This window comes from Euleptes europaea, chromosome 20 (assembly GCF_029931775.1).
Source record: "Euleptes europaea isolate rEulEur1 chromosome 20, rEulEur1.hap1, whole genome shotgun sequence".
NCBI lineage: Eukaryota > Metazoa > Chordata > Lepidosauria > Squamata > Sphaerodactylidae > Euleptes > Euleptes europaea.
In genome coordinates, this window is record NC_079331.1 from 14,067,622 (window position 1) to 14,086,647 (window position 19,026).

The following is a 19,026-nucleotide window of genomic DNA, read 5'->3' on the forward strand; positions in this document are numbered from 1 at the left end:
CTCCCCTCCCCAAGCCCCGCCCTCCTCAGGCTCCACCCCAAAAACCGGTTGCAAAGAGGGATATGGCAACCACAGCCCAGCCATCTCAGCAGCAGGCGCCTGGAAAGGCTCCTGGCCAGGCCGTGGCAGACACCAGGAGCCTCTCTGGGCCCAGCAGTGGCATGCAGTGAAGGGGGCTGGAGCTGAGATAAAGGGGGAGCTGAGGTCCCCCCCCCTTGAGTCTCATGGGCTTCCCACTTGTTTTCCCTAATGGGGAACCCAAAGCAGCTTACATTGTCCTCCTCTCCTCCATTTTATCCTCACAACAACCCTGTGAAGTAGGTTAGGCTGAGAGTCTGTGACTGGCCCAAGGTCATGCTTCCATGGCCGAGTAAGGATCTCAACATGGGGTTTGATAGAATCTAGTCCGACACTCTAACCGCTACACCATGAAGCTGCCAGTAGATTAGAACTGTATTCAAATCCCTACTGCCGTGAAGCTTTCTGGATGAACTGAGGCTAATCATCCTCTCTCAGCCTAACCCATTCCACGGGGTTGTTGTAAGGATAAAACGGGGAAGGGAGAGATGTGTATGTACTCATAACTGTTTAGTGGACGAATGGGATTTTTAAAGAAATGTGCTAATACCGTTTTATGTGCCCTGACTTCCTTTTATCAGCGCGTTTTTTAATTGACTTGGTTTAGTTATGGCTTGGATCCTTTCACTGCTGGGTTTCCATTAGCATGATCTGGTTTTTACTGTCTGTCTGCTTGGAAAGGTTTTATTGCCAAGAGATGTATCGAGAAGGTCCGGACGGGCGGCATACACATTTTCTCAATAAATGTACCAGACTGAAATCCTCCACACCGTTGAAAAAGAACCCCTGAGGTCCTGTCCGGTTTTGCAGAGATCAGCAGCTTTGGCCGGGATTACAACCAAATCTCTAAACCACAGAAATCAGTTCCCCTGAAGATTTGGAGGGTGGACGCTACGGTATACCATGGACTCTTGGAGAAACTGAAGTCCTACAATGGAACCAGATTGTTCAAACTGCCCTCCCAAGCCGGGCACTGCTCCCAGATTTCTAGGAACTCCGCAAGCCAAAGGGAGTTTATGGCCAGGCCAAAAGCAGCATGTGCGGAAATCGCAACCTGCCTATCACCTCAGACGTGTGGACGAGTTCCGGGCTCCTTTGAGACAATCCAGCTGACCCTCGTTCCCACCATCTCTTGCCCCCCCTTTTTGGCCACTCCACCACCTCTCTCAGGAGAGCGGATTCTGGACGGTGTTCTTCGAGGGATTGGATGCGGCCCTGCTGAGCTTTGCTCAAAAGAATCCACGCAGGAAGAGAGAAAAGCAAACGGCTGCAGAGGAGACAAAAACTTGAGTTACTGACGGAGAGGCTCCGTTGCCTTTTGATGGAGGTCCTCATTACCAATTCCCCAAACTACGAAAGTCGCCTCCTGAGCGAAGACCAAACAAGTTTATTTCCCCTACGAAAGGGCCCGCGTTGGCTGAGAGGATTATCGTTCTCATATATTTGTAAATTGAGTTCACCCAGGGCAAAAGTCTAGCTCCTCGAATCATTCCACACTGTATAAAAAAGAGATGAGCAAAGATTACCATCCTTGATTAATATCCTCTTCTAAAGAATGCTTTTTTAAAAAAAGAGAGAGCGAGAGAGTCTCTCCCACTCAACAGAAACCATTTGAGCCTGAGGTTAGTGGCCAAGGGAGTATGAGCACGTATCTCAGAGCCAAAGGCGAGACAGGAATCCTGGTAAATGCCAAGGAGGATGCTTTAAAAAAAGAAACTGCTGCGGGAAAATAATGAAAAACATCAGTTCCTAGAAACCAGACTCACAAGGTTTCTAGCACAGGTGCACAAGAAATCAAAATGCAACGCTGGATGTCCCTGGGGAACAAATGTTCTTTTCTGCCATAACTTTTGTGCTGAAAGGAGATATGCGGAACTCGTCTCCGTCCAGGGCTAATATCTACACCTGCTCCGCTCAGAGAGGTTTGATCGTTCGCCAACTTGGCTCCCATCCTTTGCGGGTGGCGTTCAGAGGGGAGCCAACTGTCCGGCACACCGTACGGCTGCATCCATTCAGCTCAAATCTGCCTGGTCGTGGGGAAGAAAAAGGATGACTCTGCATGCATGATAAGCTGCTGCTCTGCTGCAGCTGCCATGCCCCCCCCACCGCCAAGTTGGCCACTGACATCGTCTCCAAATTCAAAGATGCATTTTAAAAGATAGTGTGAAAACTGCCAATTCCACTTGAGCTTGAGTCTCACTAATTTTGACGTTTCTGAATGACTTCCAGTGCAGTCCTGAGCCTCGAGGGCGAAAGCCCTTAGGAGGCTAGGAAGGCGCTGCACCGGCGTTCGGGGTCCCCTGCGCCGGCGCCGGGCTACTTACAACGGCGTTAGTGGCCCCAGTGCCGGTGTTCTGGGGGGGCCTCCCGGCGTCTTGGGAAGTGTTCCTGGGGCGTTCCAGGGAGAGGAGCTGTTCGCCCCAAGTACGCCAGCGGCGAGAAGAGCGAGGCTGCGCCTGCTTTTTAGCAGGCACAGCCTTGCTTTTCCCTATGGGGTGAAAAGCCCCGTTTAAAATTTTAAAAGCCTTTTAGTTTTCGGCACCAGGGAAATGGGTTAGGGGGCACCGCAGTGGCGTCTCCTCCCCACCTTTCCCTCACGCCAAAAGCTCAAGAATGCGCTGCTAGCATATCAGAGTATAATGGAAGTCACTTCTATAAGGGATAAAATATTGAAGTCTATTGTCATGTTTATTGCCTGTATCAACTCCCTTTCTTTACTACAGTCTCCTGTACCTTTGTAACCTCCTTTCTTCCTTATGGTCCAGAACATGCCTTAGACAGCCGCTCAGGATGGATTGCTCAGAGCAAACTCTGCTCATGACCTGAGTTCACCAATAACATGGAGTTGGGGGTGAACAGCAAGGTGGCCAGATTTGCAGACGACACCAAATTATTTCAGGTGGTTAAAACAAAATTGGACTGCGAAGAGCTCCAAAAGGATCTCTTCAAACTGGAAGAATGGGCATTAAAATGGCAAATGAGATGCAACGTGAGCAAGTGTACAGTGATGCATATTGGGGCAAAGAATCCCAACTTCACATATACGCCGATGGGATCTGTGCTGGCAGCGACAAACCAAGAAAGGAATCTTGGGGTAGTAGTAGATAGCTCAATGAAGATGGCAATCCAGTGTATGGCTGTGGTGAAAAAGGCAAATTCTATGGTGGCCATAATTAGACAAGGAATAGAAAATAAAACTGCTGCTATCATACTGCCCTTGTACAAATCTATTGTGAGACCACACCTGGATTTCTGTGTACAATTCTGGTCACCACACCTAAAAAAGGATGTTGCAGAGCTCGAGAAGGTGCAGAAAAGAGCAACCAAAATGATCAGAGGACTAGAGCAACTGCCCTATGAGGAGCGGTTAAAACGCTTAGGGCTGTTTAGCTTGGAAAGGTGGTGGTTAAGGGGAGACATGATAGAGCTCTACAAAATTATGCCTGGTATGGAGAGAGAGGACAGGGAGAAGCTTTTCTCCCTCTCTCATAATAATAGAACGTGGGGTTATCTGCTGAAGCTGGAGGGTGAGAGATTCAAAACAGATAGAAGTATTTCTTCACACAACGCATAGTTAAATTGTGGAACTCCCTGCCCCAGGATGTGGTGATGGCTGCTAACTTGGAAGGCTTGAAGAGAGGAGTAGACATGTTCATGGAGGAGAGGGATGTTCACAGCTGCTAGTAAAAATGGATACTAGTTATGATGCATACCTATTCTCTCCAGGATCAGAGGAGCATGCCCATTATATTAGATGCTGTGAAACACAGGCAGGATGCTGCTGCAGTCTTGTTTGTGGGCTTCCTAGAAGCACCTGCTTGGCCACTTTGTGGACTGCTGGACTTGATGGTCTGATCCAGCAGGGCCTTTCTTATGTTGTTGATCCTGACAGAAGTTGCTTTCAGGTAGCCGGCTCAAGGTTGACTCAGCCTTCCACCTTTTCAAGGTTGGTAAAATGAGTACCCAGCTTGCTGGGGATAAAGTGTAGACGAGCGGGGAAGGCAGTGGCAAACCACCCTGTAAACACAGTCTGCCTAGTAAATGTGGGGATGTGACATCAGCCCCAGGGTCAGTAATGACCCGGTGCTTGGACAGGGGACTACCATTAGCGTTGATAATAACAACTGTGTGCTGTCACACTGCAGCTGACTCATAGTGACTGCAGGACCAGAGGGCTTTCAAGGCAAGAGAGAAGCAGAGGTGGTTTGTCATTAGGGATGCCAGCCTCCAGGGCGGACCTGGGGACCCCCCGGAATTACAGCTCATGTCGTCTACATAGATAGTGGTTTGCAGTTTGAAAGGAACCTCTAATATGTTTTTGAATAAACAGGGCACATTGGTGGAGGGTCTGTAGTTGCAGTGAGAAGATGCAAAAATAGAGATGCCAGCCTCCAGGTGGGACCTGGGGATCCCCTGGAATTAAAGCTCATGTCCAGACTACAAAGATCACTTCCCCTGGAGAAAATGGATGCTTTGGAGGGTGGGTGTTGTGGCATTGTATCTCACTGAGGTCCCTGCCCTCCCCAGGCTCCATCCCCAAATCTCCAGGAGTTTCCCAACCTGGATCTGGCAACCCTCCCCCTCCCCCATCCCCTGCCATGGGGGACCTGGCAATCCTATTTGCCTGCCTCCATGTTGCAACCCCAGTCTTCCCTGGTGGTCTTCCACCCAAGTACTAACCAGGGCTGACCCTGCTTAGCTTTCAAGTAAACCTGGGAAGATCCTTACGTCATTCAGGACAGAGTAGATGAGTCTACTTAGCTGGTAAGATCAAAAAAGTTATCTAGGAAAAGCAAAAGTGGTAGATTTGAGCATGATAACACAGTATTACGAAGGACAGGATTTGGTAACTGAATGAGTAGGGTATGAAAGAACGCTGTCCAAACTCCCAGATAAACTGCTAAATTATAAATGGAAAGGTGGTTTGGAACAGCTTAACTGGCCGGTACATATCATTTTGAAGATTAAGAAAAAGAGCTTGCAGGTGATTGAAGTTTCCAGAAATGTGCATTAACTGATGTAGCAGCCCACAGTTTAAACAATGGAATTCATTCACCAAATACTGTAGTTCTGTAGAAACATACAGCCTGATCCTTACCTACATGCTTAAGGTAGATGAATTAATAGCATTCATTGGGTCTGCTATCACTACTGTAGACTTGTTTAAAGGGTTTCAGTACATGGCTCCACAGGGACCTCCCAGAACTGTTTTTGCTACTACAGATGAGTTCCTGTTTTTACCCTTCGGTCTTACAGATTCCCCAGCAACCTTTGGAAGGTGAGTCAATAATTGCAAAGCAGGTTTAACCAACCTAAGAAATGCCAGACTGGAATATCTGAAGTGACATACGTGGGGATTTGTGTAGGAAGGCAGCACAGAAATCCTTTGATGGAAAAGCCAAAGCCATGCAGAAGTAGGAACCTCCCTCAACTAAAAAAGAAGCCATGTTAGATCTTGGGTGGGGGCAGTTATTACAAAAGGTTTGTTTCTCAGGAAGCACAGCTGCTATCTTTAACTGAGCTCAGCAAAAGGGGGGAATTCAGATGTTAAATGGACATGGGAATGCCAAGGGGACATTGGAACAGCCAAAGAAAGGGGGGTTTAATTTCCTCACATGGAGAGAAAGCATCTGATGAGCAGAAAAAGTTTTATGTGGTAACAGAAGAATGAAGAAGAGTTGGTTTTTATATGCCAACTTTCTCTACCACTTGAGGAAAAATCAAACTTACAATCACCTTCCCTTCCCCACCCCACAACAGACACCCCACAACAGAGGTAGGTGGGGCTGAGAGAGCTCTGAGAGAGCTATGACTAGCCCAAGGTCACCCAGCTCTCTTCACGTGGAAGAGTGGGGAATCAAACCCAGTTCTCCAGATTAGAGTCTGCCACTTCAAACCACCGCTCTTAACCACTACACAACAATGGCTCTCCAGTGTCAAATAGGAGCAGCGACCAGGCAAGATTGTGAAAGAATGGAACACCCTGTGGCTCATTTGAGTAGGAAATCTTTCCCAAGAGAAAGAATAGCCATACTAAAATAATATTTAGCTATAGAAAAGAGCAAGAGTCCAGTAGCACCTTAAAGACTAACAAAAATTCTGGTAGGGTATGAGCTTTCGCGAGTCATAGCTCATTTGTGTATCTTATGATTCGCGTTAAGATCATTAGATAATCACTGTTTAATACCTATCATTCCCGAACTAAGGTTACCAAAGGACGCTTTGCAGGCAATCCCCATTCAGATGGAAGCTGCATTTGTGGGGATGGCCATATAGAGACCCTGGAACATAATTTGCTGTACTGCTGTCGTTGGGAGGATTTGAGGCGGAAATATTAGGGGCAACTTTTATTTTCTAAATTTTCTCTCTCCCCGCAAAGCTTAATTCAACAGTTGCTATTTGGCACAGATAAAAAAATTAGTGGCTAAATTTTTGCAGGCGGCAATTAAATGTAAAAAGGGTTAATTTGGGAGATTATATTAGTGTGATGCTGCTTGTGGACTTTTGGCTGTTTAAGCAATATTGTGTAAGTAAGAAGTCTATTATATACTGCTTATAACTACTGGGTTTTTTAAATTGCGCATTGTTTATAATATTATTGTCTGTTATATTCTTGCTTTTTCTTCTGATGTAATTGACACAATTGTAGCTGCTGTCTTGATGCGGCCTTTTAATTTCTCCTTTCTTTCGTATTCTATTTTTTCTATATTCTGTTTTTATATATCTATAAAAAATAAACTCTTATCTCATTCGCCCATATAAAAATGATGGGGAAGACAAAGATTATTCCCCCTCTCACGGAAAAAGAAGAAGAGTTGGTTTTTATATGCCTACTTTCTCTACCACTTAAGGAAGAATCAAACTGGCTTACAATTGCCTTGCCTTCCCCTCCCCACAACAGATACCCTGTGAGGTAGGTGGGGCTGAGAGAATGTGACAAGCCCAAAGTCACCCAGCTGGCTTCATGTGTAGGAGTGGGGAAACCAACCCGGTTCACGAGATTACCATCCACTGTTCGTGTGGAGGAGTGGGGAATCAAACCCGGTTCTCCAGATCAGAGTCCACCGCTCCAAACCACTGATCTTAACCACTACACCAGATGTACAGGTGGAGGGAACATACCTCCAAGCCCACATAGTGAGTCCAGGATTTGAACCTAGACGCCTTAGTCTACAAATTTAATGCTCCCTCTGCTGGACCTGACCGCTCTCATGCAGATTGACAAATACTGAAAAATAAGCCATCATTGCCCATAATCCTCGGCTCTTCGCAAATGAGAATCCTACACCTCTAACTCAGGAGCGACGTTCAGCATGAATTCACTCGGCAAACAAGATGTTCACGTGCAGTGGCGTCCCCTGGCCTCCCTACTTACATCACTCCGATGTTAATGGTATTGCCCAACTGTGACACACGAGATTATAATTCAGACTAGTCACAGCGCTTGAGCTCTGCAACCGAGGGGAAATTAAAAAAAATATATATTGAGATGCCAAAGACATTGTTAAGGTTAGTGGGTGGTTGTTTGAACCATCGGCTTTACTTCCCATTTTTGTTTTATACCCAGGAAATATAGCATGAAACTAGGAGCTTTTCCCTACAGTGGCAATATGCCTTCAGATGAGGCAATGAACTGAATAATTATTCTGTTAGCTGTGCAGAATTTCAACACGCACACCCTTCCATTTTTTTCTTCTGGCGCCCTATAACCGTTTTTCCTATTTTCTTCCCTGGCCCAAGGTCACCCGTCAAGCTTCCATGGTAGAGCAGGGATTCGGACCTGGGTCCTCCAAGATCCTAGTGTTACTCTGACCACTACACCACACTGGTTCTTACTATCATAAGTACTTATTGGACAGTGCCTGTGACATCACTAACAACCAGCGTGGTGTCGTGGTTAAGAGCGGTAGTTTGGAGCGGTGGACTCTAATCCGGAGAACCAGGTTTGATTCCCCACTACTCCACATGAGCGGCAGACGCTAATCTGGTGAACCGGGTTGGTTTCCCCACTCTTACACATAAAGCCAGCTGGGTGACCTTGGGCTAGTCACAGCTCTGTTAGAGCTTGCTCAGCCCCACCTACCTCACAGGGTGTCTGTTGTGGGGAAGGGAAGGCGATTTTAAGCCAGTTTGATTCTTCCTTAAGCGGTAGAGAAAGTCGGCAAGTAAAAACCAACTCTTCTTCTTCTAACTAGCAACAGAATTCAACCTTTCCTTGCACGTGTATTTTTTTCTCTTTTTAGTAGTTTATAGAGTAAGACCTGCAGGGTTTGTGACGTACCAAGCTGAACGCAGCCCCCCAGCCATGTGTATTTTGTCTTTAAGGTGCACAACAAACCTCCCTGGTTTCGCACTGCCAGGTGGGCAGATTTTAATCAAAGGGCACAGTGGACTGCATTTGGGGGGGAAAGCAACACAAGTCTGCCTTAGAGGAGAAATGCTCTCAGGCTGTGCCACGTCCGCACAAAAGCACTCATCCAGATCTTGTGAAAAATACGGAGACAGAAAGGAAGCTGCCACCTTCTCCAGCAGCTATACTCTTCCCCAGGACAGTATATAATTGCTTGAAAATTAGTTTAGTGCTTTCAGGTCTGTGTGCATTTCCTCTTCACGGCTGTAAACACACATACACCCCTCAATTTCGCCTTTCTAAAAAGCACCATAAGAACATAAGAAAAGCCCTGCTGGATCAGACCAAGGCCCATCAAGTCCAGCAGTCTGTTCCCACAGTGGCCAACCAGGGGCCTCTAGGAAGCCCACAAACAAGAGGACTGCAGCAGCACCATCCTGCCTGTGTTCCACAGCACCTAAGATAGTGGGCATGCTCATAATATAAGAAAAGCCCTGCTATACCAGACCAAGGCCCATCAAGTCCAGCAGTCTGTTCACACTGTGGCCAACCAGGGGCCTCTAGGAAGCCCACAAACAAGACGACTGCAACAGCATTCTCCTTCCTATGTTCCACAGCTCTTAATGTAATAGGCCTGCTCCTCTGATCCCGGAGAGAATAGGTGTGCATCATGACTAGTATCCATTCTGACTAGTAGCCATGAATAGCCCTCTCCTCCATGAACATGTCCACTCCCCTCTTCAAGCCTTCCAAGTTGGCCGCCCTCACCACATCCTGGGGCAGGGAGTTCCACCATTTCACTATGCGTTGTGTGAAGAAAGATTCCTTTTATCAGTTTTGAATCTCTCACCCTCCAGCTTCAGCAGATGACCCCGCGTTCTAGTATTATAAGAGAGGAAGAAAAGCTTCTCCCTGCCCACTCTCTCCATAACTTGCATAATTCTATAGACCTCTATCATGTCTCCCCTAAACCGAAACCAAACAATGATTCCCCATTAGGAAGGTTACCCTTCATATGAGTATGAAATAACATTGAATAATTACAGTCACAATTAAAATATAAGGTTGGTGTGTGTGTTTTTAATTCCCAAAGGCTGCAGAGGTAGATGCCTTGGGCAAAACTGCATCCTGCAGGCAAAATTGTCTGTCATTAAATGCATCGTTCGAGCTGCAATTACAGAGTCCACAATCCACAGCGGGTAGGACCGGCTTCCCACTATACAGACAAGTCCTGAAGGATGAAGCCCGGAAGAGAGGTTTCGGTACACGTTAATCTCATGGAAATGTTCTTCTAGCGCTATCGTTGGGGTGGAGACCAGGTGGGGTGGGGGAGTCAGGCCTGGTGCGTCTCTAGACTTTGAGGGCTAGGAGAAGAACTGCACGCTCCACCGATTGCGTCAACGCGAGTCAGCAGCTTCAGAAGAGCGGCTGGGTTGTACGGGAAGAGATTCCTTCTGTGCAGCCTAGAAATGGATTCTCGCAGTGCTCGCAAACACACCACCATTTTCCGGAGAGTTCCTTCGGCCAATATGGGGTCACCTGGGGATACCTGGCGCTGAGAGGGGGGCAAAGCGGTCAAATCTCCATGATCTGGAGGGGACGCGACAGGTTCTGAGGTTTCTGCCAGGACCCCCGTAGAGGCGGACACATCTGAGCAGGCTTGAATGTTCGACGGTGTCTGCGTCCTGTCTGCCAAACACTCCTCTTCTATTTCAGAGTCTTCTGAACTTTCATAAACAACCAGCCTTTGAACGCCCCCCGGTGAAGACGTGTTATCGGACCCTCTCAAACAGCTGGACTTGTCGGGTTTTACAGCTCGGTCGTCAAACTGCCGTGACTGGCAGCCGTCCTTCTCTTGACAGGACGGGTCCTTCAAGGAAAAGCTCGGATCTCCACTGGTCATGGGCTTGAGGCCTTCGGAGGCATTGGCAAAATGGCGCCAGTCTTCTATCAGAAGTTTTAAGTACCTTACCAGGTACTCCAGAAAGCAGGTTTCCGATGATATCAAGAAGTCGAGAAGAACGGTGGAGTCAAACGCGATGCTTTGCAAGAGAAAGAAGAAGACGCAGTGGGGATTGGAGCCGTTCCTGTGCGCCGATGCATCCTGAGTTTGGTCCGCTGAGAGGCAAGGAGGAAATGCATCTTCAAGCCCGAACCTTAGAAAATTAGTGGCAACACAAAAAGAAAAGGGGGTAAGATTCTTGAACCACCGCTATCCTGTGAGGTAGGTGAGGTTGAGAGACCTCTAAGAGAGCTGTGACTAGCCCAAGGTCACCCAGCTGGCTTCATGTGGAGGAGTGGGGGAAACACATCCAGTTCACCAGATTAGCCTCTGCCGCTCATGTGGAGCAGCGGGGAATCAAACCCGGTTTTCCAGCTCAGAGTCCACTGCTCCAAACCGCCACCCTTAACCTCTACACCAAGTCAGCCTCTGGAGTCTCTCCTCCCTCCTAATTTTATCTATAAAATGTCGAGCTATTTCTGTCATCTACCCGGATGGTTTCATTCTTAACGCACTCCCCACAAACCCCGGTGGGAAGAGAATTGCTTTTTTTTTGTATTCCGGAGAGAAAGTTCAGCTCCCTGAAGTTTCACCCGCCCCCACACAGCTCAGATCTCTGTTTTACAAGATAACAGGAGCCCGTCTCCCATCCAGGCTGCACAAACAGTGTAACCAAACACTTCAACGGCCCGGGGAGAATGTGTGTGCTTCCCAGTGTCACTTGGCAAAGGAACGAGAGGCAGAGTTAAGTCGGTAATCGTTTCCTAAAACGAGAAGGCTGCCAAACAACCCCCCCATGGGACTGAAAAACAAAAACGCTATTCTTATCCAAAGTTATTTCGACTGACGTGTCAGCGGAGTCCTGACAAAGCTGGAGATGGCTCCGGTTAAGGGGCCGTGGCTCAGTGGTAGAGCATCTGCTTGGCATGCAGAAGGTTCAATCCCCGGCATCTCCAGTTCAAGGGACTAGGCAAGTAGGTGATGTGAAAGACCTTTCTCTGCCTGAGACCCTGGAGAGCGGCTGCCGGTCTGAGTAGACAATACTGACTTTGATGGACCAAGGGTCTGATTCAGTATAAGGCAGCTTCATGTGTTCATGAGATTAGGGAGCTACGCACCAAGTCATCAGATGAATTTTACCAGCCAGGTATTCAGCAGCCCCGAGCAAGCAACAGAGCCAGGATTTTTTCATCCAAATCTCTGGTGGGCTACCATCCAGAGCTGACGGACTGGGCTCAGCCTGATGGATGGGCGAACTGTCATCTGGTCTTCGTGAGCCTACTGTCCTGATCCTCCATTCTTCACAAATGCTGGATGCGTAACTCCGCCACCCCCCCTTGAAGACCTGTTCGAACAGCCACTCACCTCTTCAGCTGCAAATGGATGCTTAATAAGGCTTTGGCGGCCTCAAACATGTCGTCGTCTTGTTCTATGAAGAGCTTGGAGAGCCACGTGCAGGGGTGGACAAATGGGCGGACACAAGGAGAAGATCTCAGGTGGTCCTTTAAGAAGGATAGCAAGGGGCACATGACACTCTCCAAAAGCACTAGAGAAGGCGAGAGAGAGAATACTGAAACAGAAACAGAGCTGGAAGGTGCCTCAAGGGTCATCTAGTCCAACCCCCTGCACAACGCAGGAAATTCACAACTACCTTCATCAGATGCACCGAGTGTGTTACCTCCAGAGCTAGCGTGGTGTAGTGGTTAAGAGCAGAGGTTTGAAGCAGTGGACTCTGATCTGGAAAACTGGGTTTGATTCCCCCACTCCTCCACATGAGCGGCGGAGGCTAATCTGGTGAACTGGATTGGTTTCCCCGCTCCTACACATGAAGCCAGCTGGGTGACCTTGGGCTAGTCATAGCTCTTAGAGCTCTCTCAGCCCCACCTACCTCACAGGGTGTCTGTTGTGGGGAGGGGAAGGTGATTGTAAGCCGGTTTGATTCTTCCTTAAGTGGTAGAGAAAGTCGGCATATAAAAAACAACTCTTCTTTTTCTCCTACCTAGTCTTTTCAACTGTAGAAGCCAGGGATTGAACCTGAGACCTTCTGCATTCCAAGCAGATGCTCTACCACTGAGCCACAGCCCCTTTTGCCAAGGCTGCAAGACCACCCACCACATTTGCAGAATGCTGCTTAAACTGTGGGGTGTGTAGCTCATCACTTACAGTTAAAGGAAATCTGGTAATCTGCAGATGTATTTAATTAATCTCTAGTTTATCCCTTAAGGAGTATCACTTCCAGCTGGCGTATTGGTTTGGGATACTGGTATTCCTTTTTCAAGCCAAGTCAGAGATAGAGGTTGCAGCCCATCTCAGAGAGAGGGTCATGTCCTCCACCCCTGCCCACCAACCAGGCCTTTAAATTAAGATTACCTTGGGCTTCACGTTCAGAAGTAGACTTCCGGACCCTGATCTCTAAAGCTTTAAGCAGAACCAGGCTTAAGGCTCTGAGGAACACTTCGTCAGGACCACGACAGATATCCAAATTGGGCCTAACTCGGCTGCCTCCAAAGTGGGCAATCTTTTCGCCAACCGACAATCGGTTCAGCCATCCGGAATTCACAAACTGCAGAACGGCGCTGGAGAAGACGCATCTATCCTCGTCCAAATGAGGGTCTCGGTGGGACGAAGGGGACGCCTTCCCCGTTACTAGGTCTTCGCCAGCTTTGCAGAGAATGCATCTTTTCAGCAGCACAACAGATTTCTTTTTGATGAAACCGGGCACAGGGGAGGCGGTGAGGCCCAACACATAAGCCGTGTTCGAAAAGAGCATCCTTTGGCAGGCAAAGCTGGCCGCCGTTCGGCTCCTCGAGGCCACGAGCAGTTCAAGAAGATCGAGAAAACTGCTCAGGGCATTCGTGCATTTTGCAGAGGCCGGAGCACCCTCGGGAAGATCAGGCGCCTGAGACAAGATGAGGCGGTAAAAGCCTTCCAGGATACCATCCAGCGGAGAAAAAAGCTTCGCGAGTCCCCCTGTAACAAAAGCACAACCAGTTTTAAAGTTGGCAATACAAGAAGGCAAATATTTTAAAAAACCATATCTAGAAAGACTCTGTCCATGTGCTATGGCTGAGGTGGAGACAATGATACATGTTTTTCCCCCGATGCCCATTTAATAGTGGATTGAGGGTTAAGCTTCTTTATCCTATAACAATTAAATTCACAGAGAGTTTGGAGCAGGCATGGCTGGAAAAGTCATTAATTGGCAAAAATGCCACAATCTCGCAACAATTGGACTCTATGGCATTGGAGTCCCTCCCCTCCCCAAACCCTGCCTTCCTCAGGCTCCACCCCAAAAACCTCGCGCCAGTGGCGAAGAGGGACCTGGCAACCCTAATATTTAGCATGTGTTTTACTAAAGATAATGAACAATATTAATGTTAATTTGGGTTTGGATTAAGAATAAATACTGAAGTATAATTTGTTCATATAATTTGAACAAGTATAACTTGTTCATTATGGAAGCACCAATAAACATATCGTTAATTCCACTCACAGGAATAAAAATGTAAACTGTCAATACAATTAAAGATATATTTATTGTGATGTGATAAAGTTTATTGTCTGAGGCCAAAGGCCATCACAATCCACCATACAAAACATTAAAATAACATAAAATAACATTAAAATAACTTTAAAACAGTCTGACCCACAAGAAACTAGTATTTAAATGTTACGTTCCCTGATTAGAAACAGCTTTAGCTTGGATTTTCTTAGCTGATAAAGAGTGACACTTTGTAGGAAACATCAGGATTGGCATCTGATAGGAGAAAGAGCAGCTTCTCTGAATCTGGAGAAAGATTTAGGCCCTTTAGAAACACTCTGAGGAATTTAAGTCTGGGCTTTGTGTAAAGAGGACAGAATAAGGTGTACTGAGTTAGGTACTCTTGAGCGGCTCCACAAATACTTAGGTGAGAGGCCCACAGAGTTCGGAAGTGACGTCCAGCTATCCAAGCCGTTAGCATGGTTTGAAATCGGAGGGAGGTAAAAGCTATTCTGAGGTTATGGAAGAAGATACTGACCAGGTATGAAGCTCTGACATGATCCCTTTTAAACTGTTTATACCATGGTGAGAATTTGGACTGGGAGATTGAGATATATTTATTGGTGCTTCCATAATAAACAAGTCCTTTCTTACATTATGTGTGTGCGTAAAGTGCTTATGGCAACCCCTTTTGGGGTTTTCATGGCAAGAGGCTAACAGAGGTGGTTTGCCAGTGCCTTCCTCTGCACAGCAACCCTGGTATTCCTTGGTGGTCTCCATTATACTTCAGTATTTATTCTTAATCCAAACCCAAATTAACATTAATATTGTTCATTATCTTTGCCCGGGGGCCTGTAATGCTGTTAAGACAGCCCTGCTCGCCAAGCCAATTCAAGCTGCTTTATTGTTAAAGCTGCTTCTCGGCTGTGAAATTAACAAACTTCACCTACAAGGAAATATCTGCAATTAAGATCTGCGTCCTTCTCCTCCCTCTAGTGGGCATTTGTAAAATTCCTCCCAATTTCCAAAAGTGGGTACCTCCTGCGGCCAAACTTTCATCCTTCAAGATTTCCCGGACAGTGTTTGTAAGAGTCCACAGGCATTCGGCTGTCCAGCAGCTGCTGGGGAATGCCGACAAAGTCTCTGAGCAAAACGCGAGCCAGGAGCTGTTCAACGAACCCTGGAGAAAGACAGAGATAGAAGAAGAAGAGTTAGTTTTTATATGCCACTTAAGGGAGAATCAAACCGGCTTACCATCACCTTCCCTTCCTCTCCCCACAACAGACACCCTGTGAGGCAGGTGGGGCTGAGAGAGTGTGACTAGCCCAAGATCCCCCAGCTGGCTCCATGTGTAGTAGTAGGGCAACAAATCCAGTTCACCAGATTAGCATCTGCCGCTCATGTGGAGGGGTGGGGAATCAGACACCACTGCTCCAAACCACCGCTCTCAACCACTACACCAAGACAGGTTTGTATGCTACGGCAAGCGGGCTCTCTTGGGCCAAATCAGGATCTCAGAATGGTTCCGTCTGCCCTCACCTCCTCTTTTTGGGGCCCAATAAACTCCTTGACACGTGGGCAAAATTCAGAATGTCGGAAAGGCATGCTTGTTCTTGCAACATAAAGCACGTCCTCCTCCGGCAGGAGCGAAAGTTCCATTATGAAATGCCCTTTCATCTTCACATCCATGGCACCCACCAGAGTTGAAAAAAATCACATAAAGCAGTGTTCTCATTGATCAAACAATGGAAACATTAACCCAAACCACACGGTTGTCCTCATCATCACACTGCTAAAAACATAAGGTGTCTTTTTTTATTTCACTGAAACCTTGACAACTAAGAGCAGTAGGATAATTCTGTCGCCTGGGAAAGGGTGCAAGTATAATGAAACGTTTGGAAGGCAGATGGAGTCTGGTGAGAGGAAGGGCTGTGGCTCAGTGGCAGAGCATCTGCTTGGCATGCATGTCTCAGGTTCAGTCCCCGGCATCTCCAGTTAAAGGGACCAGGCAAGGAGGTGATGTGAAAGACCCCTGCCTGAGACCCTGGAGAGCCGCTGCTGGTCTGAGTAAATACTGACTTTGACAGACCAAGGATCTGATTCAGTATAAGGCGGCTTCATAGACCAAGTGAGGAAAGGCGGAGGGATATGGGAATGTTTAGTCTGGAGGAGCGGAGGTTGAGGGGGGCCATGATTGCTCTCTTTTAAGTATTTGAAGGGATGTCACTTAGAGGAGTGCAGGGAGATGTTCTTGTTGGCAGCAGAGGATAGGACCCGCAGTAATGGGTTTAATTTACTGGAGGAAAGATACTGGCTGGATTTTCTTTTTAACAGTAAGAGTTGTTCAACAGTGGAATTAGCTACCTAGGGAGGTGGTGAGCACCCCCTTACTGGCAGTCTTTAAGCAGAGGCTGGAAAACACTTGTTGGGGATGCTCTAAGCTGATCCTGCATTGAGCAGGAGGTTGGACTAGATGGCCTGTATGGCCCCTTCCAACACTATGATTCAGTGTTCATGTGAGAAGCATAAATGCTACTTGGCAGCTCTGGGATCGGGCTGGAGGTTTGGCCCTCCAGCTTTTGGACTGCGCATCACAGGGATACGGCAAAACAGACAGTCCCACATACGTCTGGCCTCAGTCAGCCCATTTAATCTGTCCATTTGGAAGCAAAGTCAACAAAAGTGAAATTCCTCTTATGCTGTGAAGCCCTCTATCTAATGAGGGCGATATTGTAGTATAAAGGAAGCTGCACGTAACCCAAAAGAGATCCGCGGCCGGTGGAAACCCTGTGCTGCACTCTCAAAATGAACTGGGACTCAGTTCCACAATTTAACTATGTGTTGTGTAAAGAAATATTTCCTTTTATCAGTTTTAAATCTCTCACCCTTCAGCTTCAGCAGATGACCCCACGTTCTATAAGAACATAAGAACACACTTGGGAACATTAGGTCCCAAATGTCATACAGAACACACTTGGGAACATTAGGTCCCAAATGTTTTACAGTGCCATTTGGCCATGGTTGCAATGTGAAAGACAACACAAAATACACAACCGATGCTGCAAAAACTTACAGTAAAGAAATAACAGCACCACGAGGCCACCAAGTATATAGAAGATCCTATATTATAAATTGTTATTAGGATTTTCTATATACTTGGTGCCCTGGCCTGGATGGCCCAGGCTAGCCTGATCTCGTCAGATCTCCAAAGCTAAGCAGAGTCAGCCCTGGTTAGTATTTGGATGGGAGACCACCAAGGAATACCAGGACTGCTGTGCAGAGGAAGGCACTGGCAAACCACCTCTGTTAGTCTCTTGCCATGAAAACCCCAAAAGGGGTTGCCATAAGTCGGCTGCGACTTGAAGGCACTTTACACACACACATACTTGGTGGCCTCGTGGTACTGATATTTCTTAACTGGATAGTTTTATTTGCATATAGCCTTAGGCCACTGCAAACATGTCAGCAATACCTCAAATGCATAATAAAAGGAAAATACTAGGTTAAAAAAATGCAAGATTGATAATAAATATACATAATAAAACTATGCTAAATTGATGCATATACAGCAATAATAACTAAAAATTGTGGTGGTGTCCCAATCGGCCAATGAGACCTAGCAACCATTACAATCAACTCGAAGGATCAGCTCTCTTAGCAACCATATTGGATCTTATTTTCTTTGCCGCCAGAGCATATAGGGAGGTCCTATAAGAAACAAACCCATCAGTCTTTTAGCAAAAATACTAATTTCTCATCACTAGGACAAGCGTTCAGGCCAGAAACCAAACCGGCAAGAAATTTAGCCCTGGGTTCCTGCCTAGGGAGGTAGTGAGCTCTTCCTCACTGAGAGTTTTCAAGCAGCGGCTGGACAAACACTTGTCAGGATTGCTCTAGGCTGATCCTGTATTGAGCAGGAGGTTGGACTAGATGGCCCCTATGGCCTCCCTTCCAGCTCTATGATTCGACTCACCTCTTCTCTTAACTGAAAATGTACCAGCAAGACCAAACTTTTACAAGCCATGTGAGACACCAGTTGATCAGAAGTGCGTAACAAGAAAACCTGCAACGAGAGGAAAAAAGAGGGGGTGGGGTGGAATTCCAGATGTGAGTTATCGACAAAACATCCGACACTTCAAATATTATTCGACGCTTTTTAAAAAAACTTACTAATTTCAAGTCAATGCTTGCTTCTTTCAGAAGAATCCTAACAACGTCGAGATATTTCTGTTTTGTTCTCGCTTCCATCCCTGGGTGCCGCACATTGGTGAGCACCATCTCGATCAAGGTTAACTGAAGCAGCGTTGTTTCCCGCCGATAGTTCACGTTTTCAGTTGCGCCAGGTTCAGATTTTCTCTCGAGGGGCAGAGAATCCAGAGTAGAAGCATCCCCAGTGCACGGACCATCAAAAGAAGACGGATGCTTTTCCATACGAGACTCACTGGTCTCTGCCGACAAACGTCGGGACGGAACAAGTGGATCGAGAAGAACTGCATAACTGTGACTATCTTTTGCCAACGGGAGTCCTAGCAGTACCTCATCGTACATCTGCTTCAGGAACAGAAAGAGATCCTCCATTGTGGGAAAATTCTGTATTTTCAAGAATTCTTCATGCTTTCATAATACATGGATTTGGTCGCATTTCATGTGAATAATGTGATCCATTAAAAGAGAAGCCTTCATAACTTGGTATTTTTTCCCCCTTAATGAACCTGGGTGGGGGGAAGGGAAGACATTGTGTAAGATCAGCAGCATGAACTTCTTAAATTAGGTAGAAACCCGAACAAATCAGACTAGGTATGTGACTAGAAAGGAACACTAGCTGAAGGAACTAAATTACACTTGGGCAGATTACACTGCAGCCAAAAGAATGAAACAAAACAAGACAAGGAGAAGAGTTGGTTTTAATATGCCGACTTTCTCTACCACTTAAGGAAGAATCAAACTGGCTTACAATCACCTTTCCCTCCCCACAACAGACACCCTGTGAGGGAGGGGAGCTCTGAGAGAGCTCTAAGAGAGCTGTGACTAGCCCAAGGTCACCCAGCTGGCTTCATGTGGAGGGGCGGGGAAAGCAACCCGGTTCGCCAGATTAGAGTCATGTGGAGGTGTGGG

At 46.9% G+C, this 19,026-nt stretch overlaps 1 protein-coding gene and 1 non-coding gene across 2 annotated transcripts; both read right to left on the reverse strand.

The window, feature by feature from the left end:
- Nucleotides 1-9,761: 9,761 nt before the first annotated feature.
- On the reverse strand, nucleotides 9,762-18,507 carry LINS1 (lines homolog 1). The gene is made up of 6 exons (XM_056866093.1): nucleotides 18,082-18,507; nucleotides 17,885-17,974; nucleotides 14,950-15,091; nucleotides 12,801-13,400; nucleotides 11,796-11,976; nucleotides 9,762-10,584 (listed from the first exon to the last, which is right to left on the reverse strand). The coding sequence occupies exons 1-6, from the start codon at nucleotides 18,487-18,489 to the stop codon at nucleotides 9,762-9,764; spliced, it is 2,244 nt and encodes a 747-aa protein (XP_056722071.1). The 5' UTR covers nucleotides 18,490-18,507.
- On the reverse strand, nucleotides 12,444-12,512 carry TRNAS-GGA (transfer RNA serine (anticodon GGA)). Its single transcript has one exon. It is a non-coding gene; the product is annotated as a tRNA-Ser (tRNA).
- Nucleotides 18,508-19,026: the final 519 nt, after the last annotated feature.